Below are 27,487 nucleotides of genomic sequence, written 5' to 3'. Positions count from 1 at the left end.
TCACTGACGCTGAAACCGTGGATTGAAGACAAAATTTTATTTTATTTTTCTTTCCAGCTTATGATTTATCTTTAATCTTATCTATTGTTTTGCCTTTTGTCTTTGTTTTGTTCTATTTCTATCATTTAAATTTCTCCAGAATTCTACTGTTCAACGACTCCCCCTTCTGCTTCTATTCCTTTCTCTCCTCTCTTCTACCTTCCAAAGCATTTAGATCAATGCTGTCTTGTTAAAATGTTTATTTTATTTTTATTTTTCCTCTAACTCTACTTTTCACTTCTCTATTACCCTCCAGGTACTTTAGTTAGATTGTGAGCCTTCGGGACAGTAAGGGAATTTTTCAAGTACCTTTCTTATTTCTAATCTTAATGTATATTTTCTGTAAACCGCTTAGAACCTAACGGATGTAGCGGTATATAATAAATAAATTACATTACATTACATTACATAGAAACCAGCTGACAAGCTTTTATTTCCGGTTAATTTAAATGGTTGGCTTCTATGTTGCTCAAAGCTAAGTGATGTAACTGAGGAAGAGCTTCTGGATGCCTGGCACTGTTCGCGCAAAAGGTAATGGCCGGATTCGCGAGATCCTCTATACTGGGCCCTGACTGGGATCCACTCCTTACAGTTTGTATCCTGGGTGAAAAGGTGTGGTGGCCATGTTAGTCCACTTTCCAAGGTAGTATAAAGAAATAAAAAAAACAAAGGAAATAAGGCGATACCTTTTTTTACTGGACTAACTCAATGCATTTTATGATGAGCTTTCAAAGGTAACCCTTCTTCAGATTAGAAATAAGCAAATGTTGACAAATATCAGTATATATAAGGAAAACATGAAAGCATTTCAGAGTTAGGAAGAGGGAGGGGTGGGTGGGCAAGAGACAGAAAGGTGGCAGAGTAGTTTTAAATGTCTTTATAGTGGAAAGAAAGCTCAGATCTCGGTTACCGTATATACTTGAATATAAACTGAGATTTTTGGGCCAATAAACTGGCCCCAAAATGGAGGGTCTTTTACTGAACCAATTATTTTATGGTAAGAATGCTAAAAGGGAACTTTTAAGACAATCCAAGAACATAAAACCTTTGAAAGCTCATCATAAAATGCATTAAGTTAGCCAGCGAGTCAAACACGATTCTTACTTTGGAAGAAATATAAAACCAAGTGGGGGGAAAAAAAAATCCCTAGGATGACTGTGAAAGAAAAGTCCAAGGCAGATAATCCCAGTCCCTGTTCTGGTTAATAAAGATGATAGAAACTGCCCGGAATCACAACCAGCTCCACAGCGCTAAGCACAGGATCACCACTCGTCTGTAGAAAACATCGACGCCTTTTTTTTCCAAGATTAAATCTTTTTGCTGTTCGACGTAATGTCTTTCTGTAAAAATGATTTCTATTATTTTTTTGTTGTTGTTGTTCCTGTTTCTTTAAATCAATCGAAAGGAAACGCTCCGCGCCTGGCGTGAAAGCTACACGCTCTCTTCCTCCCGGACCCACGCTGTTGCCTTGGTAACTTTCCCAAACTCCCGCCTCTTCGAACGGGGTGACGTGGCGAGTTCGGAAACGAGCGACTGAAGCTATGGCGCAGCGGTCCAGCGGTTCTGAGAATCTAACTGCTGCGGTATCCGATTTTATAGACAACCACTTACAGTTATTAAGGGTAATGGTCGTCGCTCTGAATCTTCTTTCTCTTTCTGATTGGGGGTGATTTGCTTTATGGCAGTAGGGGTAGGGAGTGGGCGTCCTGGATTGGGTGGGAGGAAGTTAGCTTTACGGCAGCGGCAGGAGGAAATGGGCATTCCTCCTGCTGCGGGGGGTGGGGGGGGGTTGCTTGATGACAGCAGCAGGAGGGAATGTACATCCCTCTCACTGCCAGAGAGAGTGGGGGTTGCTTGTCGGAGGGAGGGAGGGAGGGAGGGACTGTGCAGCCCTCCTGCCTGGAGGGGGCAGGGTGCAAAATTTTCTGGCAGGTCTGAGCTGTCAAACCTTATTTTCCTATCAATGTTTGAGCCAATCAGCGCTCAGGCACTGACCAGAAAGTAAGGCTACAGCAGCTTAGACCTGCCAGAAAATTTTGCCCGCAAATGTAGGTTAGGGAATTATGGAGAATCGCCCGGAGTGCTCGTTTAAATATTAATGACCTCATTGTAATACATTTGCATGGCAGAGTCGGAGTCTGCCAGGAAGCTCGGAAAAGACACGGTAAGCCCTTTTGAGAACTGGCCGGTAGAATACTTCCATGCTAAACCAGCTGGAACTTGTTTAGCGATCTTCGTTAAAGGCACAGTGGGTTTTGAGAATCTTTCCCAGAGTTTTTATGCAATTCATTGAGGATGGTGTGCGGCGTGCAGCACCTCGTTTGTGTCTTTTTCCAGCAGTTGACTACTGTTAGTCGTTCGTCAGCTTTTAATGTAGGCACAGAACCCCATCACTGGTCACTTCACTAGGGTGCATACTAGCCACGATACTTGCAGCAGAATACATCCACTTTAAATATTTTTCATGCACCACTTCTCGGTGATGGGATAATCACATGCTGACAATTCAGCATAAGACAGAAGCGCGCCGCCGAAAGCTGCCAAAAATCTTATTTTTTAAGAGCTCCGACAGGGGGTGTGGGGTGGAACCCCCCCCCCACTTTAATGCATAGTATTCGTGCTGCCGTTGGGAGGGGGTGCAACCCCCCCATTATAGACAAAATGGAACTTTTCCTGAAAAAAAATCAGAAACTGTTCCGTTTTCTCTATAATGTGGGGGGTTGCACCCCCCATACCCTCCAATGGCAGCGCGAACACTATGCATTAAAGTGGGGGGGTTCCCCCTCCACACCCCCGTCGGAGCTCTTAAAAAATTAATTTTTCAGCGGCTTTTGGCAGCGCGCTTCTGTCTTGCGCTGAATTGTCAGTGCTGGATTGTCGGCGAGCTGGTGTCTTGCGCGCCACTGACTATGAACCCCACTTCTCATTCTCATATCTTTGGATATGCCTCCATATGAATGTATGCTGATAATATACAAATTCTATGATCCACATAAAATAAGCTCTCTTAATTTGAAGTTAAAATATTATTGCTGAATGGTTCTTATCTCATCAGATGATTCCAAAAGCAATCAAATCTAATAAAGCACTTATTATCACAGAAGATTGCCCAAGAAAACCTATTATTCCACTCAAATGCACTAACACACTAACTGCATCAATATTAAAAATATCTTTGGTAGTGTAATGTTGTTTTCTACAAACTAAACCCCTCTTCTACGAAACCGTGCTAACATTTTTTAGCGCAGAGAGCCGCGCTGAGTGGCCTGCGCAGCTCCCGATGCTCATTGAGTTCCTATGAGCGTCGGGAGCAGCGCAGGCCATTCAGCATGGCTCTCTGTGCTAAAAAACGCTAGCGCGGTTTTGTAAATGAGGGGATAAAATTATTTGCTCTAGTCACACATTCCTTTATCCAAATGCTCTTTGAATTTTAGTGCATGCTTTAGTTATCAACGCCATGGATTACTCTATTCCCTTATACTAAGGACACTCGGATACTTTTTCAGAATATTCAGAATACTGCAATCAAGTTTATCTGTGGGGCTAGAAAATACATCGAACAACTCCTTATCCCTCTCTTCTAACCTTCCCTCCTTTTATTCTCCCTCTCCCTCCCACCCATCCCCATTAGAGACTTTAAAATGTAGGGAACCATTGATCGAGGTCGAGTCTAAGGACTCTTTTTACAAAGGTGCGCTAGCGTTTTTAGCACACGCACAAGAATAGCGTACGCTAACCGAAAAATTACTGCCTGCTTAAAAGGAGGCGGTAGCGGCTTGAACACCTTTGTAAAAGGAGCCCTAAAACTTGTTCAATATTTGGGTTCTTGCCCTAGGAGACAAGCTATTCAGGTAAGGTATCTATATCTTTAAAAAGTCTTTTCATTTCTTGACTCCCAACACCATTTCTTGACTCCCAACACCCAGTCCATGAAGCTTATTCCTCCAATGCCAGTAATAATAATAATAATAACAGCTTATATACCGCAATACCGTGAAGTTCTATGCGATTTACAGAAGATTAAGCAAAGGTAACAAATTGAATTGACTTTAAGAGGGGAGGAAGAAAGAGAATTAATAGGACAGGAAATTCATTGTTGAGGAGAGAGAGATCAAAAGGACAAGTTAATCGCTATAGAGGGGAGAGAGAAGAGAGGATCAGTTGTCTAGATGCTTTAGGAACAAGTGTGTTTTTAGACGTTTCCTAAATACCCCAGAAGTAGTGGGCGAAAGCAATTGTTCTAAGTCTTTACCCCATGATGCTGTTGGTGTGAGAGAAGGTGTTCATGGTGTTTTTTCAGTTTACAACCTCGAACTGGGGGGGGGGGAACAAAATTGGAATGTGAGCTTCTCTTGGCTGAGAAGAAGAAAAGGTCAGTTATGTATTTAGGGGCAAGTCCGTGTAGTGCTTTAAAGCAGAAGCAGGCAAATGTAAACTTTACGCGCGCCGCCATTGGCAGCCAATGCAGCTGCCGGTAGTAGGGTGTCACGTGGTCAAACTTCCTCAGCCCAAAGAACAGTCTGACTGCTGCATTTTGCATCAATTGTAAACGTTGCGTATTCTTTTGGGAAATTGCTAAATAAGCGATGTTACAGTAGTCAAGTAGACTTAGTACGAGGGATTGGACTAGGGTTCTGAATGCCGATGTATCGAAGTAAGCTTTAATGGATTTGAGTTTCCAGAGAGTAAAGAATCCCTTTCTGATTAAGGAGTCTACCTGGTCTTTCATGGTTAGGCATTGATCCAAAGTTACACCTAGAATCTTAATGGTGGGCTGGATAGGGTAACTAAGTTTATTGATACATAGTGGTGATTTGGTGTCAAGCGGATGTGGCGAAGCAACGAAGGAAGTTGTTTTTTCTGAATTAAGTTTGAGCCTAAAGTTTGTCATCCAGTGCTCCATCATGTTTATGGCTTCTGACGCTTTGGGAATAGTTTCAGAGACAGAATTGGATGATAATGGGATGATAATCGTAAAGTCATCTGCATAACTAAATAGTTTTATTCCCAGCTGGGTTAGCTGCATGCCCAGTGAGGACATATAGACGTAGGATGGAGGGATCAAACTTGACCAATGATTAAGAATACATTTTTCCCCATGATGTAACATTTACTTACCAACTGTTTCTCTGATGAGCTTCATGCTTCTAAGAAAGAAAAATTGCAGAGCATCATATTTACCTCAGACAAGGGAATGGAGTAGCCAAGTATATCCTGCAGAAAGGATGCCACTTTTTGCCAAAAATACCGAATTTTTCTCACATGCCCATAGCCCATGCATAAGAGTTCCCAAAAGCTGTACACTTCATACTTAGCTGTGTATCTATACAACCTGCATAATATTACTATTTTTATGAAAAGTATGCCTGAAGTACTGTTCTATAATTACATTCTTGTAGCTCAGCACTGGAAACAACTTTGGTTATCTGAGCTGTAGTACGAGTATGCTGTAAAGTTTCCAGTTGTAGTGATGTACCCGTATCTCTCTCCCAAGAATCCAATACTCTCTGATAGACCACCTTTTATGGCAGCTTAGTTAAAAGACCCCCTTAGTTTCCAGCTATCTTAGAGTGAAATAGATTGACTAAATACGTTTCTAGCACTGCATGACCATGTTGAAAATTTTTTTTTTTTTTTCTGTAGAATGTCAGCACTGGACTAATAGTGGCTGGAGTCATTCTGTTTGCCAAAAGTATTAAAATGGTAAGTTTACAAAATGATCATGAGAAATTGAACTAATTTCTATATTTGCATAAGATGTTGCATGATTTGGCCAGTCATAGAACACAAGAAAAGCCAAACTAAGTCAATTCACAAGTACCTGGCAGGATCCCAAAGAGTGCATCTGTTCTCTTTGGACAGTATGGATATTTGTGCCTCACAAGTGATTAACTTTTGTAATCTCTCTTCTAACCCAGCTATATTAACTCTTTTTGTCCACATCTTCCAGAAACAAATTCCACAGCTTAATTGTTCATTGAGTGAAAATGCATCATCCAGATGTATGTGCACCTGAAGGAACAACAGTGGAAGTGTTAGCTATTGGCCTTGTGGAGTGTCCCCTAGCGCTGTTTGAAAGGGTAAATAACCAACGCATTGTGTCCCAAGGTTGATTTTATAGATTTGAAAAGATTACCTTCTCAAGCCTGTCTCCATAAGGGAGCTGTTCTATCCCCTTTATCACAGAACTGCTGTTACCCATTTTGGTCAGGCCTGGTTTTAAACTGACATCCTATTGCAGTGTGTTAGTTGTAGTCCCCATTTCTGTGCAATGAAATCAGTGCTGCAAGTCCAATTAGTATCAGAATGAGATAGATGAACACACATTTTTTTAAAATGAAAATTTGCTATCTATACTGTATATCGAGGCTGTGGAGTCTGTACATAAAACCTTCCGACTGCTTTATTTTTGGTATCTCCATTTCGACTCCAAATCCTTTATATATCTATATAGGAGTTTTCAGGGACAGGGGCAGAGCTCACGGGGATAGGAACAAAATTTGACCTTGTGTCATTCTTTAGGTGCCACTTTCACTAATATAAATATCATAAAATATATTACATTTTGTAATCATAAAAGAACTTTATACCAAAACATATCCTGAAACAAATGGGTTAATCAAATTATTATCTGTGAAATAAGAAATTTTAAGCATGATAATATTTGCATGTCATAGAGTTTAACTCTATTAGGAGAAGGAGTTGGCACATTTTCACTGACTCTGACTCCATGGCCCAAAAATTGCTTCCAACTCCGACTCCACTGCTCTTGCTATATATATCTATATAACATCACTGTTTTGATTTACTGGCTTCCTATTCAGTTCAGTTTATTTATTTAGAATAATCTTAATGAATATGTGTGAGATGCCTGTATATGCAAATGATATGCTAATGTGCCACACCCCCACCCTTAACCCCCAAATGAAACAGTCAAATTATACCCATACCTCCAAAATAGCAGAAGTGGCAGCAAAACAAGTTAAAGATATTACTATTGCACGGGGTCTGCCTACCTTCATCCCACAGCTGCCAATCCTGCCCCTTTTGATGTTATTTCCAGTTCCGGAACAGAGCCAGCAGCTGCAGGTAAGTAGAATGCAGGCCCCACAATTAATATTATGTTGAACTTGTTTTGCTGCTGCTCCTCTTTCTGAGTGGGGTGGTGGAGACTAGAGGTACCCGATTTCTGATTCGAATCGATTCACTGTTCAAATTGGAGTTCTTTTCTCTTTCTATATTTTGTAAACCACTTTCATGTTTAAGTGAAGGGCGGTATATAAGTCTTTAATAAACATATGGAAGGGAGGAGAAGGCAGACACTGGATTGAAAGATGCAAAAGGACAGACAGTGAATGGAAGGGAAGGGCAGAAGCTTTATAGAAATGAGAGAGAGGACAGACAGCAGATGGAAGGGGCAGAGAAATATGGATAGGAGGGGGTGGGGGGGCTGATGCTGGATGGAAGGGAGAGAGTGTAGACAGTGGATGGGAAGGGGGAGGTAAAAACTGGATGGAAGGGACAGAGAGGGCAGTTGCTGGATGGAAGGGAGAGAAAGAGTAGACGATGAAAGGAAGAGAGTGAAGAGAAGATCTGGAAAGCAGAAACAAGAGATGACCAAGATTTAAAAAATAAGAGTCTTCCTCTCTCTCTTTTTTTAGGGTAAAGTAGTATTGTAGCTGTGTTCATAAATGTTTATAAATAGAAAATGAAAATAAAGTGATCATTTTATTGGACTAATTTTAATACATTTTTGACTAATTTTCAGAGACCAAACCCCCCTTCCTCAAGTCAGAACAGGATACCATAATGACAATATACTGTACTGACCTGAGAAAGGAGGTTTTGGCCTCTGAAAGCTAATGGAGGACCCCTTTTACATAACCACAATAGCATGTTGCCACAGTCAATGTGCCAAAGTCCATATGAATTGAATGGGCTTTGGTGCATTTACTGAGATAGCATCGCTACCATGGTATCTTATTTTCCATTTTTTGTTTTATCTCTGTTTATTAATTTGTAAAGTGGTGATTGGGTATTTGAGTTTTTTCAAATTTGCATCTGCTATCTATGGCCCCGTTTTACAAAGCTGTGTAGCTGAATGCCCATTCAATTCCTATGAGTGTTGGAGCATTTACCGCACAAGTCTGTGCTGCTGGCTTTAGTAGAATAGGGGGTTAATTTATATTTTGCCCAGTATTAGGGGACATGCTTCACTGTTTTTATGGTGTTGCATTGTATGCAGAGTCTGGCTTCTTGGCGGTTCAGTTTCTTTTGTCATATATTTTTATTTTTAGTTTGTGATTACTTATTCCATACTAGGTGAGGGTGTTTTTGTGTTCTATGTGTATGATAATGACATGGTTTTTTGTTAGCATTGGTTGTTCAGGATTGATCTGTTCTAATTTGGCTTGTATAGTTTTACAATGGGGTATTGATGCTCTAATGCAGTGTTTTTCAACCGCTGTTCCGCGGCACATTAGTGTGCCGCGAGATGTTGCCTGGTGTGCCGTACGGTCAGGGCTGCCATCAGGGCAGTACCACCAGTCTAGGGAGAGGGGCGGTCCGCCCCACGTGGACAGGAGAGAGCTGGACGGGGGACCCGCGGAGTTCAATACATCTCGAGCCGCGAGGCTCGTCTTCTGTTCCTGCCTGCCCTGCAGCTAACATATAGCCGATCGCAAGCGTTCCCCGATGTCAGCGCTGACGTCGGAGGGAGGGCTTAAGCAAAGCCTGCCCTCCGACGTCAGCGCTGACGTCAGAGAATACTTCCGTTCGGCTATTTGTGCACGGCAGGGCAGGCAGGAAGCAGAAGACAAGCCTCGCGGCTTGAGCTTCGTTTTGCTGAGAAAGTTGCAAAGATGGGCTGGGAGGCAAACACGGAACACAAAAGGGGGGAGGGAGTGCGTTTTGGACACAAGGCATGAACTTGGGAGAGAGGAAAGGAGGGAAAGAGATGCTGAGGTGGGGGAGGGAATGGGTTTTTGGACACAGAAGGCATGGACTTGGGAGAGAGGAAGGGAGGGAAAGAGATGCTGAGGTGGGGGAGGGAATGCGTTTTTGGACACAGAAGAAATGGACTTGGGAGAGAGGAAGGGAGGGAAAGAGATGCTGAGGTGGGGGAGGGAATGCGTTTTTGGACACAGAAGAAATGGACTTGGGAGAGAGGAAGGGAGGGAAAGAGATGCTGAGGTGGGGGAGGGAATGCGTTTTTGGACACAGAAGAAATGGACTTGGGAGAGAGGAAGGGAGGGAAAGAGATGCTGAGGTGAGGGAGGGAATGCGTTTTTGGACACAGAAGAAATGGACTTGGGAGAGAGGAAGGGAGGGAAAGAGATGCTGAGGTGGGGGAGGGAATGCGTTTTTGGACACAGAAGAAATGGACTTGGGAGAGAAGAAGGGAGGGAAAGAGATGCTGAGGTGGGGGAGGGAATGAGTGTTTGGACACAGAAGGCATGGACTTTGGAGAGAGGAAGGGAGGGAAAGAGATGGTTGTGTACACGGGGAATAGAAGAAAAGAGAATTTTTGGTCATAGGGAGGGAGTGAGGTACAGATAGTGGCATACCAGGGTGGGGGGGGGGGGCGGTCTGCCCCACCCCGGGTTTACGTCCCAAGGGGGTGCACAGCTGGCCACCCTCCAGTGTTGTCCCTAGGCCGGCAAACTGCGGCTCTTTAGCCACTTGAGTGCCACCGCCGCCAACGGTGTTGTTGGCGGTGGCAGCATTATAAAATACTTTCTTTGTGTTTATTTGATTCCTATTCAAGAGAATTACTTTATATATAGTCAATATAGGCACAGAGTTAAATTTTTTAACATTTTCTAATGGTGGTGTGCCTCGTGATTTTTTTCATGAAACAAGTGTGCCTTTGCCCAAAAAAGGTTGAAAAACACTGCTCTAATGCTCACTCCAATGTTTAAGATGCTGCCTTTTCTAGATACACACTTGTGGATTAAAACTAAAAAATCATTTTTTCATATAGAGGAGGAGGGGAGTTAAAAATGGTTGGCCCTCGGTATCAAATACACTAGGTACGCCACTGGTAATTATCAATAATTGTTTTAAAAGAGAAAAAATTGGTCATCATCTTATTCCCTCAAATGCACCCCCCTTTTTACAAAACCATAGCCCGTTTTTTAGTATCGGCCGCAGTGGAAACAGCTTTGACGCTCATAGGCTGATACTCCTGCGGCTGGGGCTAAAAACCGTGATATGGTTTTGTAAAAGGGGTGAGGCTTAATTCTTTGGTTTATTTCAAATGTGAGTGCAATTCCAAATTATTCAATATCAATTTACAGCTAAAACCATACAATCCAGTTAGACACTGTAGGAGTGCATATGATTGCAGCGTGCTATTTCTGTGCGATTTTAGCTATACATTGATATTGACCAACTGTTAATATATAGATATATGACATCAAATTTACAGACCTCTGATAACAGACAACAGTTGCTGAATCACAGACATGTCAGGGCCCGTTATTACTAAAAATCATATTTTAAAGTTTCTTTTGACCGTTTGCCTTTTCAAATGAGTTCAAATGACCAGAAAACACATGACTGTGGTTTAAAAGCTTCTGTAAACATCTTAGAAAAACTTTCCCAAGAAATGTACAATATGTAAATAAACCTCTGCAATTGTTCAGTATTTTTTTTCCAGAACAACAAACTTTTGAATTGCTTGTGTTTGAGTTCCTTAAATAATCTTCACTTAATTTTTTTTCTCTCTTTTCTTTCTGTATTTTCTTTTTAATCGACAGACAACTAAGTTTAAAAAAGCTATTGATATTCCAGAGGAATTTATATTAAAAAATGTTAAACTTAGAGGGAAATTACTTCGTGTAACCGAGGACAGACTAGAAATGGAACATATACCTATTAGTCTTCCTTTTATATCGTCATGGCAAGAAAGAAGTAAGTAAAAATGAAAGTAAATATTACTGATTTATGTAGTGCTCCAAGGTATACACTATATTGTATTTATCTGTGCTACAGATACATGTAAAAGATAGTAAACTCCATACCTATATCTAACCAAGATAGACCAGCATGCACACATACACACACAGAAGGTTCTGCAGGCCTTTGTTGCGTGAAAATGGTTAAAGGAAAACCATATCTGGGAAGAATGCTACATCATTTTTGCTAATGTTTTTCTGTATATAAATTGAATCATTCTAACTGGCAAAAATAGTACCTAGATTCTTAAATATACTGTGTATGCAATAAAGCTGCATATAGAATTATTTTGTTTGGGCTGCCTGCTGTCATCAAAGAAAAAGTTGGTCGGTAAACAATATACAGTGGTATCTTGGATTACGAGCATAATCCGTTCCAGGAGCATGCTCGTAATCCAAAATGCTCGTTTATCAAAGCGAGTTTCCTCATAGGAAATAATGGAAACTCGCTTTGATAGGTTCCCACCCTCCACCCCCCCCCCCCCCCGAGGCCAGCAGCGCTGCTCCCCCCCCCACGAGAATCGGCAATGCTCCCCCTGAAGGCCCCCCCCGCGATCTGGCACCCCCCGCCGCCATTGGGCACCCCCCGCCACCATCGGGCACTCCCCCGCTGCGACCTGAGGTCCCCCCAACCCACCCGAACCCTCTTCTTACTTTGATGTAGCCTCCGCACCTGCACCAGCATGTCCTGTGCTGTGCTGTGCCAGTGCCCGAAAATTTGCCTCCGGTGCTGGTCCTTGAGCATGTGCGCATGCTCAAGGCCTGAGAGTTCACGTTGGACGTGAGAGTTCACGTTGGACGTTGCCGGATTGCGGGGGGGAGGGTGCCAGTTCGCAGGGGGGGCGCTCGCAAATCGAGGCGCGCTCGGTTTACGAGGCACCAAGTTTGCAAATGTTTTGCTTGTCTTGCAAAACACTCGCAAACCGGTGCACTCGTAAACCGAGGTACCACTGTAATTACTTTTCTTCACTTTTCCATCTCTCTTAAATCCCCCATTGCAGACCTCAAGCCAGAGCAACATGTGTTTGTGTCTTTGCTGGCTGGGTGGGTTAGACGTAAATTTTCTAAAGCACTGCTCCCTTGGTTTGAATGAGTTAAGGCAGCTGTACTTCAAAGGATTCAGCACAATGCCCTTGTATCACACCTGAGCCCTGTTGGCCACATAGGAAGTGATAACTAATATAGGTTTCTTGCACCATAGCTCTTTCAAACAATGGTTACCTTGCTATTTTCTACCATACGATGTTTGAGAATGTGGTGCAGGGGTTCTAACTAAAGCATCGACACCCTGATGTTGTGGGTTCAAGCCTACATTATCCCCTGTGACCTTGAGCGAGCCACCTGGTCTCCCATTGCCTCAGGTACATTAGATAGATTGTGAGCCTACTGGGACACAGGGAAAAATGCTTGACGAAATACATGTAAATCATTTTGAACTTCCCTGGGAGAATGGTATAGAAAATTGAATAAAAAAATGAAATCATCGCATTCTAACTGATTAGCGTGGAATTATCACATGATTCCTTACCACTTTCAAAATAGGTGGCGGTAAGGGCTTACATGCTAGTTTTGATAATGGCCACATGCTAATGGAAACATTAGCATATGACCATTAATTCGGAAAATGGAAACTTGGCCTTAGTGTATGTGAAAAATCCATGTAATGGCGTAGTAAGGCCATTTTTTATTGCAGCTTTGTAAAAGGACCTCCTAATTTCTACTAATACTTCAACATCAAATGTAAGAAGTCTTCGTATTCTGTGATATCCTTTTCTTTATCTACCACTAATCCAGTTATTCAGAGGTATTCCCTATTTTTCACACCACATCTTGTTGCTTTTGTGCACGCTTTTCATCTGAAAAGTGTTTTTGATCTGCTTATTGAGAGATTGGAAACATTGGTTAAAAGAAAACCAAGAAGATTAATTGATGCTTAAAGATTCAGGCCTTTAGAGTATTCTTCATCATCTGTTTTTGCAAAATCAGGAAGATAGAGACTGTTTTTAGATGTACAACTTAATTATATACCAAGCTTAATAAGATCAAATGATTACATTTGTGGATTTTAAAAATTACCGTCTTCCTCTCTAAATTGCTGGTGTTAGTAATGATATTTTTCAAATATACTAGTATGTTTAACCAAAATTAACTTGAAAGTAATTGTTTAGGACTTGATAGTAATAATAATAATAATTAATTTTTTTGTACACTGCTATACCAAAAGTTCAAAGCGGTTAACAACAGAAAAGATACATACAGTCAAAGTATATAAAATATATAATAACACAGTCAATAAAAAAGAATACATCAATTAAAAAGCAAGAAGAAGTTAACAGTATCACAACTAAAATGTAAACATGTCAAAAGTAGGCATAGTATCTCCAGTTACCAAACCAGTAAAACAGTTCAAGCCCTCCTGCTTCTAATTAGAGCAAGCTTCTCTCATCACAGTCACATTTCTAAGGAAGTTCAAAACTTAAAGACTCTTGAGATTCACTGAGCCTTATTCAGTAGATATCAGAAACTACAATCTATTTGCATAGCCAAGCATTACCGACTGTAAATACAAAACCTTTCTGGTTAGAAATTTTATGTACCAAGCAAACAAACAACAACACTGGATAGACAACTACATTAATGGAGCTAGACTGACCTATGTCGCTTTTAGAAAAGTCATAAAAACTGCCTTATTCGACAGATTTATCACCTAAAAATTAACTACTCCAAACACTAATTCCAATTCTTTTCTTCCTAATATGTCCCCTCTGAAAATTCTTAACCAATTGTATTCTGTAATTCGCTACCTTTTTTTTTTTTCTAAAAGAGCCCCTCTGAAATTCTAAACAAACTATATATTGTAATTCACTGCATTTTTAAGATTCTGCATACTGTAATTTCACTGACTATCTGCATATTGTAACTTCGCTGATTGTCCAGCTCTCTTCGATGTGAACCGCCTAGAAGTCGCACGATTGTGGTGGTATAAAAGAATAAAGTTATTATTATTATTATTATTCTCTATAGGCACAGAATGGGAAGGTTCTTTTGAATAAGACCATTGTTTCTTCAGTATATCTGCTCCCTCCCAGTGTATTTTATCCCTTTTTTTCTGAGACATTTTATTAATCCTAATTGGCAAGTATTGCTTCAGTCCAAGGTGGTAATGGGGTTGGAATTGCTGTAATTGTAGGAAGAAGAGACGTTCATATTATCCATTAGTGCCATATTTGCCTAGGTTCTGTTTCAGTGCGTGATCATAGCAAAAGCTTGTGGTTTGGGGATAAATTCCTTTTTAAGGGATTTAGAAATTCTGTAGCAGATTTTTTTTTTAAGTGTACATTTATATAAATTATTCAAAGTTTTGTTTAATCAGTATGCACCTAAAGGGCTATTTATACAACAGTTTTCTCATTTCGTACATACAGTGGTACCTTGGATTACGAGCATAATCCGTTCCAGGAGCATGCTCGTAATCCAAATGCTCGTTTATCAAAGCGAGTTTCCCCATAGGAAATAATAGAAACTCGCTTTGCTAGGTTCCCCCCCCCCGAGGCCAGCAACGCTGCTCCCCCCACACGAGAACCGGCATTGCTCCCCCCGAAGGCACCCCCCGCGAACCGGCACCCTCCCCCGTCCGCGATCCGGCATCCCCCCGCCGCCATTGGCAACCCCCCCGCCGCCATAGGGCACTCCCCCACGGAACTCTCAGGCCTTGAGCAAAAAACTTGCAAACCGGTGCACTCGTAAACCGAGGTACCACTGTATTTTCATGTATTAAATATCTTATAGACTGATGCAGTTCAGAGGACCTGGATTCAATTTCTGGGTTAGGTTTTCTACCAGGGTTAACTGCAGAGGCGATATTCACATTACATTGAAGAAAAACACTGGTTCTACTTTTGGCAACATATTTATCAAGATCTTTCTTTTTTTTTTTTTTTTTTTTAAAATTAACGCATCGTGCATTGTGGACTCCTTTTAAAACTTATTGGATTAAATCAGCATGTCTTCATTCAGTGTTTCTAGAACATGCAAGGGTGATATTGGCACATCATATTATATTATCTATTACCATGGTAACGTAAGCCACTTTTGGGGGAGTCCACCATCCAGTTTTTTCACATTCATAAAGCCATAATAAATTTAACGTATAAATATATGGCAGCCATAGCTGAGAAAAGCAAACATATAGAAAAATTCATACAGTGATGAGTCTTGATAAAAAGATATGTGAAGCTTAGTAAATTTGTAAGGGTCTGAGAAACTGTATGGGATAATGAAAGATGAGTATTTTATGAATATCTATTGTAATATTGCTTGTAGGTGATGCAGCACTGCATGTTTTGTTCTATTGTATGTTTTTATTTCCCTTACAAACTGTATTTTACAGCATAATAAACACATGAAAGCTAAAAGAAAAACCCAAGGTGTTTTGAGGGAAAAATGCTTGAGTACCTGAATAAATTAATGTAAACCGTTCTGAGCTCCCTTGGGAGAATGGTATATAAAATTAAATAAATAAAGGGGTGAGGCCAGGCGAGGAATTAGCATATATTTGTATTCTTAAATCTGTAATTGGTCCCTGATTGGTTGCCTGTACAACTACAGTAGAAGGTGTTAACTCTGTGCACCATTTACATGCATATACTTTTTAAAAAAAATTTATATTTTATTAAATTTCAAAATTATGTTCCAAGTTTAACATCTTGTACAGAAAGAATAATCTAAGACATAACAATTAAAAAAAAAAATCATCAAATACATTCCTTAATTACACTCAAGCCCTCATAAGTGATCCAAGAAGTAGAAAAAAGAGAAATTACTAAAGTATAATATTTATAATAAAGATATGTATATCTGCTACTGAAACAAAGGACTTAAACAGTAGCTGTTGCTGTTACACCATTCTTTTCCAAGCGTCTTAGGGAGAGAAAACTAACTAAGTGAGAAGGATCTACAAACACATATTTAAAAGAACGGTACCGTAAAAAGAAGATACCCCCTAGTTGGGTTACCCCTGGTTTCAACATTCAACGTCTCCTCTTCTGCGTTTCTCTCGAAATGTCGGGGAAAATCTGTATTTTAAACCCCAGAAAGTCCTTAATTCTATTTTTATTATTATTATTATTATTTTAAAGAACAATTTAAAAATCCAATCTTTATCTGGCTATAACGCTACAGTCAACAATAAAGTAGCTGGAGAAGCTACTTCTGTATCGGATTTCTCCAAAAGTGCAGAAGCATCCAAAGGACCTTCTTGATGGTCATGATCCTGAATTTCTTGAGAGTTCATAGGTAGAAAATAAACCCTTGTAAACATGCATATACTTTAAAGAGGCTAGTTTTCAATGGGAAACTACCTAAGTAATTTTTCCATTGAAAATTAGCTGCCATGTCCACGCATAAACACCGCCTGGGTGGACTGCTCAAATATACCTCTTAAACATATATGTCAGTATAGTACAGCTAAAAACTACAACTGAACACAAAAGTGAAATATGAGGGAAGTAGTGGCATAGCCAGACAGCCAATTTTGGGTGGGCCTGAGCATCTTTCTTTCTTTTCCTCCCTTCCCACCCACTCCCTTCCTAAGAGATAGCCACTCTTTTTTCCCACAATTCCCCACCCCACCCCCAGCCCATGTAGCATTTCTCTTCTTCAGGCCACCAGCAGAAATTCATATATGCTGCCAGCGGCTGATCTGGAAGCCTACACTCTGACGCAAAACTCAAACATGTCAGAGGGAAGGCTTCAAGATCAGCTGCCAGCAGTAGGTTGGAGCCACTGCTGGTCTGTGTCTTCTGGGTGGGTGGGCAAGAGCCCAAACTGAGTGGGTCAGGCCCACCCCATGGCTATGCCCCTGGAGGGAAATTTGATAGAGAAATTTGATTAGCTAAGAAGATCTCACAAAATCCTGTAGTGGAGTATTTATATGGAATTATGAACATAAGAATTGCCGCTGCTGGGTCAGACCAATGGTCCATCCTGCCCAGCAGTCTACTCACGCGGCGGTCCCAAGGTCAAGACCGGTGCTCCAAATGAGTCCAGTCTCACCAGTTTAGCATGAACTTGTCCAACTTTCTCATGAAACCCTATAACAGACTTGTTTATACAGTATAAGATTTCATTTTTGTGATATGGCCTTTAAAATGTTATTTTTAAAAATAAATGTTTCAATATAATGTGCTGAGAGGTCTTGTGCAGTTAGTAGGTCGCATGCCTACTGCACCTACATCCTGATTTCAAATTCTGCACTGGGATTTCTGACAAGTAGCCGGCCTCTGGCAATTCAGCTATCCATCCACTTTCAGTCTGGGTTGAAGAGATAAAGGTGATTGGTAAATACAATGGCAAACCGTCCTCCACTAATAGTCTTCCAAGAAACCATTGGGCAATAGTAGCCTCCATAAGTTATTCATAGCTTGGTACTTGCATACAAGGAATTACCTTTACCTCAATGATGTGTTTAAATCACAGTTTTGTGAGCAGTGTCATTCCCTTTAAAGATGTTGTCACCTGGTTATTGTTTTGGTGGCAAGTTTTGAAATAAAGGAAAATCCCTCTTTTTATTTAGTGCAATCTAATGGCAGTTTGCTGGTTAGACTAGCTGGAGTGGAACTGACAGAGAATGGCAAGCTCTGGTTACGTGAATGGCTAAAACCCTCAGAAATGCTGTGGTTTCAGCTTCTTAGAAGAGATGATTCATTGCTTGACTGCTTTATTTTAGTGAACCGGGTAAGTGTGCTAAAGGCTTCTTTATTCTTGTATTTGTGTGTGTTGAGTTTGTCAGAGTTGCCACCATAATTGATTATTCAACATTTGGAACGGTTGGGCTTATACTTGTTGTAGTTACATTGTTCTGTACTTTATTGCATATTTTATCCACCAGAAAAATACTTTCTTCATGGGCAAGAAGGATAAATTAGCCACACACATGGGTTTCATCATCCTAATGGCAGAGAAGTGGAGAGGGAAATGTACACTTCAACCTGAGATTGAAAAAACATTGTCCCTATTTCATTTGCTTACCAAAGCAGGAATGGATCTGTTTCTCTCTTTGTCTCATATCACCACCTTGGCCATAGCTTCTACTGGTGACCACTACAATTCTGCTCAAAGGGATGGGGGGAATGATGTTGGATCACACCAAGGATAGGTTGGGCATGGAAGAGAGCAGAAGAGATGTTGGGAGGAGACAGGAAATGCTGTAACAAGATTAATTTTCTGAATCAATATAGCAACCTGTTTCTGGGTTCTGGAAGAGTCCAGCCAATGTGGTGCCATTAGGGTGAAGTCACCCATGTGTGTGGCTGATTTGCTTGGATCCAACACGGTTTTGGAGCTTTGGAAAAAGTTAACATAAGCGTTGCCTAAGTAAGTCATTTCCCTGATGCAGTGGGTGCTACAGTTTTGCCCTGCGAAACAAAGACCTTATTGGATATCGATTACAAGCAACGGAGCTGGTTTGGCATAGGATGTTTCAGCTCAGTACCTTACACAATATATGAAGAATTTTGTGTTTGAATCGTTACAATTTTGAATGAACGTTGTTTTGCTATGAATTGAACAGCAATTTAAAATGAACTGTGGGCTTATTTCAGCCGAAGTAACTTCATTTTGAAATACTTTTTAACATTTCAGCATTTTTTTCTGCCTTTTCTGCACTTTTTCTATGAACTTTTAGCTTTTTTAGTCTTTCAAGCACTATAGCACTTTCAAGTTTGATGAGTTTAAATGAAATGTAGGATTGTTTAGTTTAAAATAAGGAGTTAAGATATACTTGAAACATAATGAAAGAAATTGAAATGTAAGAAGATAATTAAATTGACTCTAATAGAGGTTGATCTTGAGTCTCAAAAAAATGATATGCTGATTCTTTAATTAAATTTTAAATTAAATTAAATTTAAGTAATTTAAAATAGATTATAAGTTATATGTTGATTCTCTACTAAATTAATTAATATTAGATTAAAAGTTATAAGTTATTAAAGTAATAAAATAAATATTTTGGTAGGGAGGTGGAGAATTAGCCTGTGATGTCATAAGGAGGCAAGAGATTAATTAATTCTTCTCTTGAATAGTTCCAGTTGGAAAGATCTACTCCTAAGTCTGAGTCATTTCCCCATAATAATTAATAATTAATTGTAATATTCTAAATAACTAGATTTAAGGTTTACAGTAAATTTTAACAAATTATTTTGGAATCGGTGTCTCTTTTTTGAGTTTTGTGAATGGTTTTTGTTATTTGTTTATTTTATTAATATAGTATCATTTGAATTTTTGTTGTTTTGTTGATTTATCTGTTGACCATGGAGAACCTCCATTACAGAAAGATAACTAACTTAGTGATAATTCAGAATTATTTGTTTTATGTATTGACTTTTGTCTTGTTTTACTTCATAATAAACATATTCCTTAATTAATTAATTATTTATTTATTTCGATTTCTATCCCGTTTTCCCAGAACCTCAGAACGGGTTACAAGTAGACATTCACAATCGTTTGAAAACAGATTAGTCATGACAACAAATAGGTTACAGTAGACAATAACAGAGCTTATTCTAGAGACCAGGCTGGTCATAGCGAAGAGTACTAGGAGAAGTATATTGAGGAGGCAGTTTTTAATGACCCAATTGGCAGAAGAGGAAGGTCTTTACAGCTCTGCGAAAGGGCATTAGTGAGTCTAGCGATCTGATCTGTGTGGGTAGTCGGTTCCATAGCTGAGGTAGGAAATGGCTGTAGGATCTTGTTTCTTATTATTTATTTCCACCACCTGAAGGACAGGTTTTATGTTTGAAATAGTTTAGTTAGGTGTATGTGTAAAAATAAGTCAACAAGCTAAAAAAAAAATTTACAAGATGATACTTTTTATGGAACTAACTTTCAGAAGCTAGCACTCCCTCTCTCAGCTTAAAAGAAAATGAGAAGATCAGGGCAAACAATTACATTGTTTTTGATATACAAGTAGATTGTGGAATACAATATAATGATGATGTGAAGGGGGAACGAGAAGAAGCAGGGGCAAATGTGTTAGAAAGATAAGAAAATGATTGGCAATGAGTTAAAAAACCTACAAGACTATTCAGTCTTTCTATGTTACAGTTGAAGTGCTTGATTATTTTAACTTCAAAGGTCCATGATCCTGGACTGTCATGAATTTAATTTTTAGAGCTCCTTTTACAAAGGTGCGTTAGGGCCTTAACGGGCAGAATAGCGCGTGCTACAATGCCGCATGCGCTAACTGCTATCGCCGCCTCTTGAGCAGGCGGTAGTTTTTTGGGTAGTGCGTGCTATAGCGTGCGCTAAAAACGCTAGCGCACCTTTGTAAAAGGAGCCCTTAGTATCCTGATCATAAAGTCATCAAAGTAGTGGTCTGGTCTGGATAAATATGACTTCATAGAAGAGTTGGCTTGTTTTTTGTTTGTAATTTTTGACTATAAGTTTATTCTGGTCTTAACGTCTTGTCAGTTTTGACAATGTTCCATGCTTTTTCCTATTTTCTGCACTAGTTGCAACCACTGATCCCTCTAAGCTAAGTGGGAGTCCTCCACCTACAGCCCTATCAATGGGAAGTGCTATTTTACTATAATTTTTTTTAAAGTGAGGGACAGGCAAGCTCTGCAGGACTCCAGGAAATCTGCCTGGCTTAGTACTCTCAGCCTTCATCTTAAAGGGATCAACAACCTTGCAAAATAGCTGAACCCCCTCACCTGGAAGTTCTCCCTCTCCCATCACAAACCACCTCTCAAAGTGGCCCTCCCCCTCAGCCTACCTTTGAAATTCTCTGGTACTAGTAGGCTGAGTAGGAGTGATACCCATTTGTCCTTGTCTTTGTTTGTGCTGGCGGACCTTAGGAAATTGGAAGACTGGGCGTCCAAGTGGCAGATGAAATTTAATGAGGACAAATGTAAAGTGATGCACATTGGGAAGAATAATCTGAATCACAGTTACCGGATGCTAGGGTCCACCTTGGGGGTTAGCACCCAAGAAAAGGATCTGGGTATCATTATAGACAATACGATGAAACCTTCTGCCCAATGTGTGATGGCAGCCAAAAAAGCAAACAGGATGATGGGAATTATTAAAAAAGGGATGGTTAACAAGACTAAGAATGTTATAATGCCCCTGTATCGCTCCATGGTGTGACCTCATTTGGAGTATTGCGTTCAGTTCTGGTCTCCTTATCTCAAGAAAGATATAGTGGTGCTAGAAAAGGTTCAAAGAAGAGCGCCCAAGATGGTTAGGACTCTTCAGCTTGGAAAAGAGACAGCTGAGGGGAGATATGATTGAAGTCAACAGAATCCTGAGTGGAGTAGAATTGGGTACAAGTGGATCGATTTTTCACTCCGTCAAAAATTACAAAGACTAGGGGACACTCGAAGAAGTTACAGGGAAATAATTTTAAAACCAATAGGAGGAAATTTTTTTTTCACTCAGAGAATGGTTAAGCTCTGGAATGCATTGCCAGAGGTTGTGGTAAGAGAGGATAGCGTAGCTGGTTTTAAGAAAGGTTTTGACAAGTTCCTGGAGGAAAAGACCATAATCTGTTATTGAGAAAGACATGGGGGAAAGCCACTGCTGTATTTGATAAAAATAGTACTTCCTGCATAATTTTTCAGAGGCACAAAATATAGACCCTTTCATGTTATTAGCTGCTTTAATCTACCACTAGGAGGTAATTGGCCAAAAAAGCACTGTAGTGCTTTCACTCAAAGTTGTCTTTACCTTGTGTTCTGAAAATAAAGGATTGAGATCCGTGTGTCTGTGTTATACCAAATTTTCAGAGTATGTTAGGGGGACATGAGGATTCTGACTGGTGATTTTTAGTTTTTAAGAGCCACAGATATTTATGGTAACTTGAATTTGTGACATAATGACTTAAAAATACCAGCTATAAGAAAAATGGATCTTCTTCTAATTATCATAAGTTTAATGGATGAGAGTTTGAAAATTTAAAATGAGGAATGTTTATTAAATAAAGGTTGCATTAATGGTATTTAAAAAAATCCCTTCAAGGTCAACTCAAATTTTAGTTGCAGTTTATCAGCATAATATTGCTGCATGCATCTAATAGCACCATAGGAGTAGTAGTAACTGTTTTGTTGGAAACATATAATTGTAGTGTCGTGTCAAATTGTAGAATTCATTCACAGCTTCAAAATGTGTTGCTTTTGTAGGGCAGATTTTTCAGCGTGTGCCTGAATGAAGAAGTTTTGAGACAAGGACTCGGCAGAACAATCACTATTGAAGGGCTGCCTCAAGATTCTAAACAATACTGGAAATTCCAGACAAGACTCCTTCAGGCAGAACTGACAGCTCAGAAGAAAGGTAGAGGGTTATGGAAAGAAGCAAGTGTTCTGGAAGAATGGACCAAAATTATAAGCACAAATGCTCCTGTACAACAGCTAAAACGATTTATAAAGTGGATGGCAAATCCTTTTAAGAACTGAAATGCAATACTATCTGCATTTGAGTTGTAAAAAAAAGCATAAAAATAAAGTTTAAAAAAACTGAAGTACATGAGGGACTTCTGAGACAGAAGCTGTCTACTTTTTGTGCACCGATAGGACTGTAGATATCTGCTTTTCAGCATTTATTGTACGCAGATTGCATCGCAGTGTTTGTTTAGATTATGAATTCATGTATATCCTCTCTCTCCTGCCCACCATACCATCATTTTTTAGTTTGAAGACAAAAACTGTGGATGAGCCTCTAGTAAATAGTACTTTGTACTGACAACATGGAATGAAACAAATACTTCAGTCTGAGTCATAGAGCAAGATGGTAGATTTAATACAGATTACTAATGAATTTGCAGTTGTTAAACTATCTCTAGTGTTGATTGATATGATTTTTTAACTACTGGCACAGTATGTTATTAAGGATTCAGATTCAGCTGTGATCTGAAGGGGGGGGGTTTCTTGTTGATATGAGACGTTTACAACCTATTTTGGATTCTGTTTACATATGGTGGTTCAGGCTGCCCAGTGTCCCTATCTTGATTATTGTGTATCTGGGGTTGCTGCAGGCCTCCCTTAGATCCTTGCAACTTCTGCAAAATGCACATAGCAAGAGTTATTGGAGGCCTACATTACTTTGATCATATATTGCCCATGTTGATTTCCTTTTATTGGCTGCCCATTCAATTTTGGATCCAGTTTGAATGTCTGATTTTTAAGATTGTTTTGAGCTTGAGCTATTACCAATGCGATACTTACCTGTACAAAATCTGCAGTCCTTCCAGTGGCATTTTCTTAAAGTACACATTTCTACAACAGAAAGAAGAGACAGGGATTCATACATTTTTTTCTCCATATCACACACACATTCTGCATGTATAATATAATAGAAAAAGTATTAAGAAATGAGCTTTTGTAATCCTAAAAGCCTGTCTCTTTGACTATTTCTAGGTTAATAATGACTTCATTTAGTTGATAAAAATAGTACTTCCTGTATAATTTTTCAGTGGCACAAAATATAGACCTTTACATGTTATTAGCTGCTTTAATCCACCACAAATTGACTCCTTTAGCAAGTAATATTTACTTTGACAAAGTAATTGACCAAAAAAGTAGTACTGTCACTCAAAGTTGTCTACTGTATATTATTCAAAGTAATGAACGGCATTGCCCCCCCTCCTATATAACCGATTGCCTAAACCAAAACAAATCAACCAGACCTAGGAGAACTCAGACCCCATTTATTCACCCCCCCCCCCAATTAAAGGAACACAGTGCAAGAAAATGTACGACAACCTACTAGCAACGCAAGCAGCGAAAATAGACCACTACCTCTCAAACATACTGACAACTACGTCTGATTACAAAATATTCCAAAGGGAAATTCAAACCCTGTTCAGAAAATTTATCAAGAAAAACTAAAACTTCTGATTGGTCGCAATCATTAAATTTTCCAAATAATCTCTCAACCATGTATTGTTCCCAATCCTGTAATTTTCCAAGCAATCTCTCAACCATGTAATTAGCACCATTTCCTATATCCTTCCTGGAAATGTCCAGTTATCTTCTTCTGTAATCTGCCTAGAACTGCAAGGTATAAGCAGAATAGAAGTCACTAATGTTATGTAATGCGTGTATATCAGCGGTCTCAAACACGCGGCCCACGGGCCGCATGTGGCTCTCCAGGTTTTATTTGCGGCTCGCGGTCTGGAGGCCATCATTCTCTTCCTTTTGGAGCAGCAGCCGGCTCGTTTGCTCAAAGCCGCGGGTTGGCAGCTCCTTGTGCTATCCACTCCTCCATCGGAAGCTTCTCTGATGTCACAACATCAAAGAGGCTTCAGACGCAGGTGCGGATCTCGCAAGGAGCCGCCACCCGCGGCTTTGAACGAATGAACCGGCCAGACACGCTGCTGCTCCAGTGGCGTACCAAGGAGGGGGCGGTCTACTGTTCTCTTCCCTGCAGGGCCGACCAACTCTGGTGGCCTGACGTCAATTCTGACGTCGAGAGGACGTTCTGGCTAGCCAATCGCTGCCTGGCTGCCCGGAACGTCCTTTCCGATGTTAGAATTTACATCGGGCAGCGAGAGTTGGTCGGCCCCGTGCAGAAGAGAAGCAGGGAGATGGCCTGTTCCCGATAGCGGCAGCAGCAGCAGTCTATTCCGCGGCGGCGGTGGCATGGGGGAGGGCAGGAAGGAAGGAAGAAAGAAAGAAAGAAGGTGGGGTGGGGACAGGGAGCCAGAAAAAAAAGCAAAAAATGGGGCACGGAGGAAGGAAGCAAGAAGGAGGGGGTACAGGGAACCAGAAACAAAGCAAAAAATGGGTCACGGAATCAGAGAAAGACAGACAGAAAGAAAGAAAAAGTTGGGGGAGGGAATGAGGTCTGGAGGAGGGGAAGCAGTATTGGATGCACAGTCTGAAAGAAAGGAAGAAGTATTGGATGCACAGTCAGAAGAATAAAGTGCAACCAGAGACTGATGAAATTACCAAACAAAGGTAGGAAAATGATTTTATTTTCAATTTAGTGATTGAAATGTGCCAGTTTTGAGAAAGAAAAGATATTGAACTTTAAATGTGAGTGCTGCAGAAAAAAATAGAGTACTTGGAGGGCCGCAGAAAAAATAGTTAATGTCTTATTAAAGAAATGACAATTTTGCATGAGGTAAAACTCTTTATCCCAGGACAAGCAGGCATGATATTCTCACATGTGGGTGACGTCATCTACGGAGCCCCAGCGCGGACAGCTTTTCAAGCAAACTTGCTAGAAGTTTCAAGTTTGCACACTGCACCACGCACGTGCATGCCTTCTCGCCCACTAGAGGGCGCATCCCACCTCGTGGTCCTCAGTTCAATTTTTTCCGCGGAGCCAGAAAGCCCTGTGGATCTGAGCTCCAGTTGTATTGCCTTTCTAGCTGCCGCGTTTCGTTGTTTCTTTTTATTTTTGATCGATTCGCGGTGCTGCTTTCTTTTTCCTTTCGTAAAAAAAAAAAAAATATATTTTATTTTTCGTTAGGCTCCGGGGGCTCCCGGCAGCCGTGGCCGCGGGACGTCGGTCGTTCCCGGCCTTCTTTTTCGTTGATGTCCCGTCCTGTTACGGGATTTAAAAAGTGCAGCCGGTGTGAGAGGTTACCTCATGCAAAATTGTCATTTCTTTAATAAGACATTAACTATTTTTTCTGCGGCCCTCCAAGTACCTATAAATCCAAAATGTGGCCCCGCAAAGGGTTTGAGTTTGAGACCACTGGTGTATATGGTCTTGCAATTTTATAACAATTTCTTTTCCGTGTGCAAAAAGCTTTATAAAATTATGCTTTTAATGTCCCCTTTTCCCTCTGCTATCTCCCAAATTACACGCACAGTTGTTTTCAGGGTATTGTTTTCAGGGTAAAGTTTCTCTGTCCATGTACATCTGTAGTGCTTTGCCAAGAAATTGTATGGCCCTTTATATTGGGATGCCCTTCCCCTTTCTATGTGACAAGAACATGATTATTTGCGTTGTTATAAGTTAGCAAAATCTTATTTACCTTGGCTTATCCCACTGCCATTTTATGTTTTCAATTTTGTTTGATATGTTCGACCAATATTGTGTCTGTTTTTTTTTATAAACTGTTCAGGAGTGTGATGATCAGCTATAAATGCTTTTAAATAAATAATACATCACATTTTAGCAAGAAGATGATGATTTATTTATTCATTTATTTAGCCTGGCCTCCTCAAAGAGCCCAAAACAGGTTACAGGAGTACATACACAGTATAATCAAGACAAATATGGACAAGACGTATTTGGGAGGTAGTGGTACAATGATCAAGTTTGGTAAATAGAGATTATCTGAGATAAACTAGGTAATTATACATGCTATAGTAGATATAAACAACCGAGATAAACTAATCAACTATAGTAGATATAAATATACGAGATACTCTAATTAACTATACATGCTTTGGTGAAGAACTTAGCGCTATGGCCTAGTTGAAGAGTTTATCTGAGATCATTTAGGCTTGGTCTTTTCATGGAGCTGGATTTGTGAAGAGGAAGGTTTTCACGGCCTTCCTGAAGTTCCATAGGTCATCCAACTCTCTGATAGATGGAGGGATGAGATTCCATAGCTTGGGCATGAAGTGCAAGTAGTTGTGCCTGCAGGCTGATTCTGTTCTGAGGGTATGTCTTTTTTTTTTTTGGGGGGGGGGTTAACGGTTAGCTTGGGTTATAGATTGGTAGCTTGGGAATCATATAGCCTGGTACCAATTTCTTGAAGGTTTTGAATGCCTTGCTCCTGCTTCACAACCACTATAGATAGTCATTTAGAGAAAAGATGTAACCTGTCCAGGCTTATAATGAGTATAGTGTTGGAGGTCCAGCTAAGTTGAGTACAAAATCATAGTAGTGGTTATCTTAAGATTTCTGTGATGCCACTGTAGTTCAACTTCCTTCTCCTAGTCACACATTGGCAGAAAAGTCTTAACCCCCCTCCCCTTCTTGGAGCTATGGATGATCACATATAAGCAGTTTAGCTGTATTACATAAATCTACAAAGGGGATGCTGAAAAGTTTTCAGCCCAACCAAGAAGGGAATGACATGGAGTCCGGCACTTGGATACATACGACCTGATGAAAGCCAGTCAACATGGTTTCAGGAAAGGGAAATCACGTTTGACAAATTTACTTCAATTTTTTGAGACCATGAACAAACAAATTGATAGTGGAGAACCAGTGGACATAATATACTTGGACTTCCAGAAAGCATTCGACAAGGTTCCACATGAAAGACTTCTCAGGAAACTACAAAGCCATGGAATAGAGGGGGTTATACAAAGATGGATAGGCAAATGGCTGGAGAACAGAAAGCAGAGAGTGGGCATAAATGGGAATTTCTCAGACTGGGAGAAAGTGACTAGCGGTGTACCCCAGGGCTCAGTACTTGGGCCAATCTTATTTAATATTTTCATCAATGACCTAGAGATAGGAATATCCAGTGAGATCATCAAGTTTGCAGACGACACAAAGCTATGCTGGGCAATCAGATCGCAGAAGGA

At 40.3% G+C, this 27,487-nt stretch overlaps 1 protein-coding gene across 2 annotated transcripts; it reads left to right on the top strand.

Annotated features, from left to right (window-relative positions):
- Positions 1-1,290: 1,290 nt before the first annotated feature.
- On the top strand, positions 1,291-23,714 carry C9H3orf33 (chromosome 9 C3orf33 homolog). Of its 2 annotated transcripts, XM_033959229.1 has the most exons (6): positions 1,583-1,661; positions 5,683-5,742; positions 5,990-6,119; positions 10,800-10,953; positions 17,572-17,732; positions 22,175-23,714. In XM_033959229.1, the coding sequence occupies exons 3-6, from the start codon at positions 6,027-6,029 to the stop codon at positions 22,445-22,447; spliced, it is 681 nt and encodes a 226-aa protein (XP_033815120.1). In that variant the 5' UTR covers positions 1,583-1,661; positions 5,683-5,742; positions 5,990-6,026; the 3' UTR covers positions 22,448-23,714. The 2 variants fall into 2 exon arrangements, with proteins under 2 accessions (XP_033815118.1, XP_033815120.1); XM_033959227.1 differs by lacking the exon at positions 5,990-6,119 and having other exon boundaries at positions 1,291-1,661.
- Positions 23,715-27,487: the final 3,773 nt, after the last annotated feature.

This window comes from Geotrypetes seraphini, chromosome 9, assembly GCF_902459505.1.
Source record: "Geotrypetes seraphini chromosome 9, aGeoSer1.1, whole genome shotgun sequence".
Classification (NCBI taxonomy): Eukaryota; Metazoa; Chordata; class Amphibia; order Gymnophiona; family Dermophiidae; genus Geotrypetes; species Geotrypetes seraphini.
The sequence above is the reverse complement of the archived record's forward strand: the minus strand, read 5'-3'. Positions and strand labels throughout refer to the sequence as shown.